General features: G+C 52.9%; 1 protein-coding gene across 1 annotated transcript in view; it reads left to right on the top strand.

The window, feature by feature from the left end:
* Nucleotides 1–10,418, top strand: part of NCOR2 (nuclear receptor corepressor 2) — a gene marked incomplete at its 3' end in the record, with an annotated part of 186,193 nt that overhangs the window by 52,246 nt on the left and 123,529 nt on the right. The window contains exon 5 of the mRNA XM_009320956.1: nt 4,558–4,671. Within this exon, the coding sequence (XP_009319231.1) occupies nt 4,558–4,671 (114 nt within the window). The remainder of the gene's footprint in view (nt 1–4,557; nt 4,672–10,418) is intronic.

Here is a 10,418-nt window from a genome sequence, read left to right as displayed (position 1 = left end):
GGTGGGGATGGGGGTGTCCTGTCTGAGATGCTTTGGGAACGTTTTGTCCATCTGTGCATCTGAGCTGTCAGTGCAGGAGAAAGACGAGCGAGGGAAAGCAATCAGCCTGAAACCGATACTGCTCCTGCAGGAACAGGCAGCGGAGCAGGGGAGAAATTGTACGCAGCCAGAATACCCTAATGCTTTTCCCCTCTGTCTTTGGGAGGCCTTCTCAGGGTAATTAAATATATTTCTATGGAAAGGCTGTGCAAGAAAAACCCCAACCAACCCCAATCTACCATCTCTCTTTTTTCGGTCGTTCCAGAAATGGCAAGGAAGGCTCTGCCTGGGCTTTGCAAGAAGCAAACGTCTTCAGCAAGCTGAGAAACCTTCCCCAAACCCTGCGCACCCCTGGCAGAAGGCCACCTCCATCAGCCGTCCCCCGCTCATTCATGCGCCATATGCGCTTAAATCTCTCGCTGAGTCCTCTCTCCCCCTCTTCCTGACAGGGAAGGATAATCCTTATGCATTTATTCCTGGCAGTGGTACCGGGGATCTGAAGGAGAAATAAACTGCTGGGCTGTTCTCCGCAGTGGTGCCTGAGCTTCTCTGGGCGCCGAGCTCGGCGAAGGGATCTCCGGGAGTACAACACTCCCACCTGGTGATGGAGGTGGAGCTGGCTGGGTGGAAGAGCTCCAGGGCTTCCCCTTCCATCTATCTCCTGTCTCAGTTTCCCCTGTTCTCCCCTCGGCTCTTTGAAAGTGGTTTTCAGAGATGCCCTGTGGCTGGAAGCCCTCTCCTCTCCCCTGGGCAGGTGAGGCATCCCGGTACCCAGGTGGTGGCTGCCTAACGCAAGGCAGCGTGGCAGCCGGGTGCGTGTGTAATGACCTGGGCTCGGTCAGGCAGGTCCCTTCAGCACGGGGGCTGGTATGGGCGGGGTGGGGTCTTCCTGAAATGTCACCCACCTTCCTGCCAGCGCTGCGGGCTCTGATGGCCCCTCCGCAGCATGTGGTCCAGCCAAAGGGACTCTTGCCTGGAGAGGGCACCTCCTTCACTTGGAAATGGGTTGGCCTGTGGATGCTGTAGGAGCAACGGCTGTGGCTAACGATGGCGTCTTGCATCCCTTCAACATTGCTGCACTGGCTTTCCTTTGGGGAGAGGAGGGGGCTTTCAGGCAGCTGCTGCTGGGAGTGGGGAGGGGAGAGAGTGTGGAGCTGTCAAGACTCATCTCTCATCCCGCTTCTCTCCCTGTAAAGGTCACAGTCCCAGCCTAGCTTTTGTGGCAGACCTTTAAGAAATCCATTTCGCCCGTGTCTGGGAACCCTGACCTATTTTGCTTTGCCATTTCCCACAGCTCCCAGGGGTAGCTGTCGCAGGCTGAACCTGCTGTGGTCAGGTGTGCTGCCTGCAGACCCTGCCCGCATCCTTACCTCTAGCATCTGGCCCTTTAATAACCGTACAGTGTTACACCACAGAGAGTAGAGTTTAATTCTCTACTGTATTTCAGCTATAATTAGATTTGTATTTTTCTTTTAACGAGCTGCTTTTAATGAGCCTCCACTTACTGGCAAACTTTCATTTCCTGATACGCCATCAAGTCCTCTTGTCTGAAATCACTTACAACACACCCGACCACTTTGCAGAATTTTTGTGGGTTTCCAGAACAATGTAGCCAAGTTTCTGATTTTTTTTTTTTTTTTTAACCCAAATATTTTCCCCAAGAGAAGTAGAGGATTTGACTAATCCCTCTTGTGGCTCTTTCTTTGGAGTTTTTGGAGTTCATCACGTGGGAGCGAGGGTGTGTGATAGGGTGCCTTGGCTGATCTGAGGACACTGAGCAAGAGCAGGCAGGTGCCTGGAAGCGCTGCTTCCGCGCCGGGGCTGGGAACTGCTTTGCAGCCGGTGGTTTCAGCCTTGGCTTCTTGGAGAGCTCTTGTCCCCTTTGCAAGGCACTGTGATTTGGGCCACCTGAGAAGGGCTGAGAAGAGGAGGGAGCTTTTGGGCTGTTGCATGTGTGGTTGGAGCCTTCGGTGTGTGCCGTGGCAGCATGGCTCTTTCTTTGCAGGCAGGAAGGGATGGATCCCTGCAGTGCTGAGGAAGGTTCATCCCCTTCCCGGGTGCAGACGGTCCAAGCTGGCCGTTTCCTGGCTGTCCTCATGCGTGGCTGGAGTAACCCCTAGGTTAAGACCCTGACATGGGCACACTGATGCCAATGTCCAGAGCCTGGGCTGTCCTGCCTCTGCCAGAGGCTGATCCCCAGCCGGGACGGTGCTCAGTGGTCTGGCTGATGATGATGGCATTTTTTTGGCTATATCTTGGTGTTCCCTACGCTGCTGCTTTTCCCTGTGTGGGAAAAGATGTCCACCTGTGGGGAGGTGGAGCACGAGTGGAGTCCACAGCACGGGGTTGCTTCATCCATTTGAAACACATTTAATTTAAGGGGTGTGAGTTTTCTCAGCCAAGCCAGTAGACCTATCTGGGTGCTTAAGTGTTTTCTTGGACTGCATCCTACAGCCCTAGTGTTGCTAAAGGTGTTGTCAACAAGAGCAGAGATGATCTGAAGGAGGAATTAGGTGCCCACCTTCTTCTCGGACCACCAGACACTGCTGTCTCTAGGAGGACGGTGGTGTGCTCACCTCTGGTGCAAGCCGATTGCTCTCAATCCCAGGTGCATTTTCTTCCTGGTACGAGACTCGCTTGATTTTCCCCTTGCTTCAACAGGGGATGCTTTAGCTGCAGGAAAAAAATACAAAGATTTGGAGGTTCAGAGCCGAGCAGTGAAAAAATCATAGGCCGTTTTTGACAACCGCTCCCTCTCCCGTGCCTGTGCTGCCCCGCAGCTGCCGTGCGCTGCGTGTGCTCTCCCTCCTTGCAGGGAGCTGGTGGCCCCGGGAGGAGCCTGGAGGAATCTGTTATTTCCTCTTTCGGCTGAGCAGTTCCTCAAACTTACTGGAAGGGCTCAGATGTCTCCTCCTGCCTCGCACCCGTCGGGAGAGCCGGAGGCGCAGGTCGTATGTCAGATACACCCACTGACTGCGGTGATACTGAAAAGTGCTTTCTTAGATCTGCTGCTTTATAGTTAAAGTTTGCTATGGCCTGAGTGGCTCGCAGATGGGTAGGAACGCATTGAAAGATTAGTGATATCTAAAGGTGCATATGTGGATGTGCTCCCTTCTGATTTCCATCTCCCAAGGGGGCAGTTGGCGTTCAAGCCAGCTTTGGGGCTGGCTGCATTTTACTGCATGTGTGGTGGGGACATGGTGGACATGCTCGTGGAGCAGCTCTTGGGCTCCTGGATGTTTCTGCTGTGAGTGGGAGTGAAGCTTGGGATGAGACACTCACCTTGGGTTGCGTTGTCCCAGCACAGGCAGACATGTGGTGCTGGAGGGGACGGTGCGGTGTATTTTTGCACACAGCGGTTGCACCTCAAAGCCTAGATACCATGAAACGTGGAGCTGTGGCAATGCAGTAAAGACAGTAAGAAAGCAGAAAAGCCAACAAAACAAGCTTCTCGGCACTGGTGTCTCTGAGGGCAGGTCACCTGGGTGATGGCCGTCAGCCCCTACTGGGTTTTCTCGAGTTGGAGCCTGGACTTACTTGGTGGTTTCTGCTCAGGACAGCTTGCCTTGTGTGAAGGGAGGACAGGAATGAGTCTCAGAGTCACCTTCCCAGGAGAGCATGATGGCTGAGGGCTGGAATGCGGCTCATGCTGTGCCGGTGCCCTCAGCAGCTCTGCCTGCCAGGACAGCCGGAGCCACGTGGTGTGTTCACGCTGCAGGCATTTGCAACCTGAGTACTTGGGCTCTCTATGAAGGTTCACCAAAGGGTGTCTTGGTGGCCCATGTCTGAGCACCGTGCTGTCCTCTGCAGGGAGCCTTGTAGCTCTTGCTTGCCCTCTTGAGCACCTTGTATCTCTCACCTTGGCCGGGAGGACTGCCACATGTCCTGTTGGGCCAACTGACCAGAGACGTCAGGATTTGCGGTGTTACTGCCTGCTCTGCCGTACTCACTGGCTCATCTGGCTGCACGGTGCAGGGGTGGCCGGTGCACAAGTCATTTCATCGAGAACAGTCATCCCGAGGCATCTCCTCCAACCACAGTATTGCAAGATAAAGCCGAAGGTGGAGAGCAGCCTTGCTGCTCACCCCTCACTCCTCCACCACTCCCTGCAGCGTGGCGGCAACTCCGGAGGCAGGTAGCAGCAGGGAGCTAGACCGGAGCTTCAGTTCCCTTTAAGGGTTTCCAGTAAAATCATTATTTCTAGCCTCAAACCCTCTCCAGGAGGCTCGTTCAAGGCAGGTCCTTATCCTCCATGCCTAAAAAGCACCAACCCACCAGCACGGGGACGGGTGCCTGGGGCAGGACAGCACTGCGCTTGCGTGGCAGGGGACGTTACTTACGCAGCTGTCCTCCCTCTCCCCATCCCTCCGCGGCCTGAGCCTGCCCGTGTCTCGCAGGAAGCCTTCTGCCATGGCGGTTTCTGCCTTGGTCGCAGCACCGCAGAGAGTCTCGTGTGGATGGGGACGGCTGCGTTTCTCGCTGTGACTCACCCTCCTCCTCCCCCCTCTCCTTCCACAGCAACAGTTGGAGGAAGAAGCAGCCAAACCACCAGAGCCTGAAAAACCTATCTCCCCCCCTCCTATCGAGTCCAAACATCGCAGCTTGGTGCAGATCATCTACGACGAGAACAGGGTGAGTCTGGAAACGGTGGAAGTACAAACGTGCGATCGTGCCGTGTCACCCTGGCCAGGGACGGGAAGGTTGGTAAGGGGTAGGTGGGGGATTCCCCTGGGCGAGACTCCTGGGGTGGAGGCTGTGGGAGGTGGATAGATGGAGCCCCTTTGGGGATGGTGATGATAGAGGGCTGAGCCTGAGCCGTGAGGAGCTCGCTCTGCCGTGTGGATGGAGCACAAATGTCTTCTGAAGAACCTGCCTGGGGGGGGTTCCTGCAATCAGCCTTAGATTTGAAGCGTTCTGGAGATGCTTCAGAGCCCTGTCTGTTAAATAGCTTGTTTCATCCTCTTTCCCAGGAGTGAACCTGGTCGAAAGCTGCCTCAAAGGATGGGCTTTGGCGTGGTGGGGTGGGCTGCATGGATGGAGGGGGACATCCGTGATGCTCCAATACTGGCAGGCCAGCTACAAGCTCTCCTGGCTGCCCCTGAGCCCCCCAGGCTGGAGCAGAAAGGAGCTGGATGCAGTCATGGCTGGATTTGTAGATATTTGACACTGTAAATAGCGTTAGCAAAGGTCAGGCTGGCATCCCTGGCTCTGGGTCTCTGCCTTGACCTCTCATCTGTTGCACTCAGCCATTGCCTGTAATAGCAGCCTAAGGAGACACAAATTTTGCTGTGTGCTTCAGAGTGATGCTAGGAAATTGGGCCCTTTGGTAGATAATCAAGCATATTCATTTTCATTTAGGTGTTGGATAAAAAGGATGATTTTGCATAAAAGGAAAACTACCAGTCGCTAATTATTTTGAATTGCGAGGCCTGCGATTTCACTGGGAGCTGCAGAAATCCAGGTGCCTGACTCCTAAAAAGGGGAAAAAAAAAAAAAAAAAAAATCGCATACCCTGCGCTCCCAGGCAGTGCAATTTTCCTGGTTTTCCTTTTTCCATCTGCTTCTTTCCCTGAGCAATAGGAAACCAAACGCTAGCACGGTCTGTTGTGCGAGTGGGTGAAGGCTAAGGTCGATGTGTTTGAAGCGTTAGCAAGTGCCGGCTGGTGATAGCTTTACAGCCACTGGGCTTTGGGGGCAGGTGCCGAGTGTTCCTCAAAGCCGTTCTCCCCGTGGCACCACTAAGTGTCCTCTCCAAGGGTCTTGGGCTAGATGGCTTGTGCCTCCTGTGCAAGGGGTTAGGTTCAAAAAAAAGGAGGTCTCAAACATTTTTATTCCTATTCCCTTGAGCCCCATCCTCCTTGGACATTCTCGTGTACCCAGACCACGTTACAAGGGGAAGAAACGGGTGATGGTGCTGAGGCAGGAAGGAAAGATGATCTTTAGCTGTTGCATCCCCAGTGGCCTGTGTCATAGCAGTCCCTGTTAGCTGGACCTGGCTCAGGGCTGAGTGTCCTGCCAGACCCTTTTCCTGCTTTGTCACCTCTTGTCTCTGCCCACGCCAGCAGCAGGGTCACCCTTTCCCTCCCGTCTCCCCGAGTCTCCCATCACCTCCTCCACAGCAGACACGATCTGCTCTTGAAGCCTCTGCCACGGCTCAGGGCAGTCCCCTGGGGTTGCTGCCCTGTCCCATGGGTGGTGGCAAAGAGTGCGGAGAGCAAGCGTGGAGTTCTACGTTTCTCCTTGAAAGCGTGCGGCCATAATACCTGGGACGCTGTTGCGTACAGTGCTCAGAGCTGGTGGCATCCATTTGTCAGCGTGCCCGACTTTGTTCCAAGTTACGCTGATCCTCGAAGCCAGGCTGCTACCAGGAGTGTTTTGCTATTAACCTTCGCGATAGGGTTCTCTCATTCCAGGTGGGTGCTCAGCAGGCAAGGGTCATGTCTGACACCAAATGTCTGCGTAATTTCAAATCTGGCTCTGTGTTTGGCTCTGCCTGATCCCTGGGATGGTTAAATGATGATACTTCCCCTGTTCTTGTAAATTCCCCTTGTGAGTAGCGTGTAAGGAAGCCCGTCTGTGGGTAGGAGACTCAAACCAAACAACCCTTCCCTTTTGCTTGACAGAAACCGTAGCAGGCTGGAGGGAGGTTCCCCCTTTGAAGAAGACATGATCTATTCACGGGCAACAGAGTTGAGAGAGCCTTGCTGGCCGATTGTGATGGCTGAGGCTGGGTGATGGAAGGACCCTTTTAAGTACCGTAGCAGGGAGATGCTGAGCTGCGAGCTGCAAGGGGAAGGGTGTGCTGAGCCTTGCCGACGGCATTGCCTTTGTCCTGGCTCCAGTGACAAAGGTAGGATGCAGGATGCAATTGTCCTTCTAAAGGGCATCCCCAGGCTCAGCTTTCAGTCTCTCACCTCTGTTGGACACATTTGGGATGCCTTTTGGTGATGACTGCTCTTCCCCTTGGGGCCAGGAGGAGAAAAACTGGAAGAGGAGAGGATGTGGGAGCAGCGTCAGCTAGGATCGTGGGTGGAAAAGAGTTGGCTGGTGGTTGGATGTCAGGGTTTTTTTTGGGTGGGTTTGGTGGCAGCAGAGCATCTGGGTGCACCCAGCTGTCTGTCGGACAGGAGAGCCCCGGGCACGGTTGTGCTGACCTGTGGCTTTGCTGCAGCTTAACACTTAATTGCAAGATGAGTTGGTAGGAGCAAAGGGCTGTGAGCCAGACACAGACATATTGATCAAGAGCGCAGAAGGTCAATGAGCCAAATTTTAAGCCTTTCTACCTCTTCTGTGCTGCGGAAAAGCAGTGAAGTTGGATGCCTCGAGGTCTGCTCACAGGAAAAACGGCTGTAACGGCTGAGCCAGGGCTCCAGCCTGCACGCAAAGGGAGGAAAAGCCTGATTGACTCCCATCCCCCAGCTGGCGGCTTGCTTGAGAGAGGCAGCGCGCAGTAAGAAATGCAAATAAGAAGAGGATATTCAGGCCTCGGGAAGAGGGGAGAGAGCAAAGCACCCCAGAAGAGCTGGCAAAGCCTGAAACGATCTTTAAAGAGCAATACTGTGGAAGGGGGAAAAAGCTAGCGCTTGTGCTGATGCCAGAGCAGGTGGGAGGCAGCGCGCTTCGTGGAGGGGCTGTCGCCTGGCTCTGGTTTAATTTTTCATGAACCGTGGATCTGTGCTTCACCAAGCACGCGGGTGCCACCGTGCCCATTCCCACCGCTCCTGCCAGGCTGTGCCGGAGTTACACACTGCATGCAGTTATACCCCGAACAAAGGAGACACCAAAAACGGTCCATGGGAGAGAGGAGGTTACGTGAGGACAGAGCAGCTAGAAACGCCGGAAAATCGAGTTAGCCAGCCATTCTGTGACCTACTTTCCTTTTGGCGATAGCTGTGGCTTTGCAGGGGTGAATGGTTTCTAATTTTAGCTTATGGTTCATTAGGGAAGTCTATATATTTTTCTCACCGGTGCGCTGGGTATAGATGAGGGGTTGGAATGCAGGCTGGCGCTGGCCTATATCAGATCTTCTCAGAATTCAGGTTTTCTGATGTTAAACGCCTATCACGCTGGTTTTCCCTCTTGTGACCTATTTAATGCGTACGATTTGAAAAGTTCCTTGGCGTCGGAGAGGATAATTATGGAAAACGTGACCTGTAATCCCCTCTTGCTACACTCTGCTGGACAAGTAATTGATTTCCAAAAAAAAAAAAAAAAGTTGACTGTGCTCTGTCTCTCTTCCTTAATTGGACATTATCCAAATTTCATCAGGCTTCTAGTTTTCTGCTCTTGACTGCGGTGAAATCCTGTACTGTGAGGCTGTATTGGGGAAGAGGTCGTGTCAGGACACGGCATGTCTTTGCCCTCCACCGCTGTGCCAGAGAGGGGACACCGCGTGCTGCGACCCACCGCAACGTGGCGAGGGCTGGGACGAGTCCCCCCGCGTTGCCCCTGCACGCTGCGGCGGGTGCCGACGGCTTGCAGCCGCGTGAGCCCATCCCTGCTCCGCTGTCAGCCCTCTGAAAAACTGGGTTTGATGCAGTGCAGGCAGTGGAAGCAGGCAGCAGCGTCTGTCTTGCTCTTGGGATTGAGTTGGTGGAAATCAATAAGATTAAATTTTAATTCGTTTTCTGTCTCGGTGCTTGTTCCTTCAAAAGGGCACAGCTATCTATCTATAAATTCAGCATTATGCTGTAAAATTGGAATTCAAAGGATTGTTTTGAACTTTTTCCACCCCCTGCTGCCATCGTGTCTGTGCGGAGCGTGTTCCCAGCTATCCATTTACCCTCCTCAAATACCTTCATAAAGCATTAATGCCCCATCCATAAATAAGACAATAAATAAATAAACACTTGTAGCATTGCAAAGTATAATCTAGCCGTTAACTACGCAAAGGCACTGAGTGTGACTCAGATCCCATGGGGATTTTATGTCTGTATAACTCTGATTTTCTATGAACTCCTGATTTACATTAGAAAGGGAAGAATCAGGCCTGCATCGTCAGCACGGAGCGGGTGCAGTAAATAAAACCTTATCAGTGAAACGGCTTTTGAGCATTAAATCTGCAGGGTTTTTTTCAAATTCTAGTTTATGTGGTAGTTGGGGTGGGGACATTTCATATTTGGCTGCCAAAAGGGCCTTGTTCATTTTGCTTTTGTTTCTAACAACACTTATTTTGGGGTTGCCTCATCTTGGCTCAGTGATGCAAGATGGGCTTTCAGATAGTCCGGAGGAACACTGGAAAGGTCAGAGGTTAGATGCTACTAACACTTCTGCATGATAGCAAGATTTCCAAAAAGATAAAATTGAAATATTTAGCCTGGAGTCATTGAGAATCCTTTTCATTTTTTCTCAGATTTTAAGGAAATTTTTTTTTGGTCTTTTTTTTTTTTTTTTAATGGTCCGGATGTCTGTTTTTAATGTCTGCTTCAGGATCTGGAGTTCCCAGTTAGGTGCATTGACTTAGAAGCTTTGTCCATGACTAACCCAGACCAGATAATGCCGTGTCCTGCGTTTTCAGGTCCTGGAAGTAAGGACGAGAAATGCAGAGAAGCCAAATCTGTTGGAGGGAGGAGCGTAGACCCTGTGGCACAGCTCCGACTCCTTGGCTTGAGTGACCAGAACTTTCCCATAACTGCTCCACCGCAGAAACTTTGATTTCTAAAAACCTGCTGTACGATGCCAACGTTCTCAGCAGTTTTGCAACGGCGAACGTTCAACAATGGTTTGCAATGGCAAAGCCTCATTAGCTCCTTCTTTAAAATTAATATGCCTTTAATTGGCACCGTAACCTTGCAGATGACAGAGCGTGATGCTAGGTCTGTGTGTGAGTGGAAACCCAGCTACGGCGGGGGGTTCACCCCTTGGCTGTGGATGGCGTACGAGCGAGCCGACCACAGAAACTGGCTGGTGATGACAAGCCAAAGCCAGAGACCGGCGAGCAACTGAAATGAGTCGGCTTGTCACGCTCCGCACAGGATAGGCGGGGACTGGTATTAACACACAGCTCCAATGTGACCCATTTCCTCAGTTTTCTTACTATTTGTGATTAGTCATTCGTGAGCGCTGCTGCATGCATCTGCTGGCCCGAGCTTCGGGAATGGGGCTCCATCGCTGCTGGTGCGGTGAGGAGATGGCTCCAGCCAAACACAGGGAGCTGGGGAAGCGGGGAGTGTGCAGGGCACCCGCATCCCATGGGCACCCCTGGAGAGCATCAGCCCCTGGGCTTGGAGAGAGGAGCCTGGCGCATACCAGCAAGGCTGACCGACGTCCCCTGATGCTCAGGGACTTTTGGGTTCAAGGAGAGCCTAGGGGAGGGCGCACATCCTCAGGCTCCCGCGGTTGGGTTGGGAGCACTGGTGGTGGCCAGCCCTGCCGGGGGC

Source organism: Pygoscelis adeliae, unplaced genomic scaffold (assembly GCF_000699105.1).
Source record: "Pygoscelis adeliae isolate BGI_AS28 unplaced genomic scaffold, ASM69910v1 Scaffold353, whole genome shotgun sequence".
Lineage (NCBI taxonomy): Eukaryota > Metazoa > Chordata > Aves > Sphenisciformes > Spheniscidae > Pygoscelis > Pygoscelis adeliae.
This window is presented reverse-complemented; position numbering and strand designations above follow the sequence as displayed.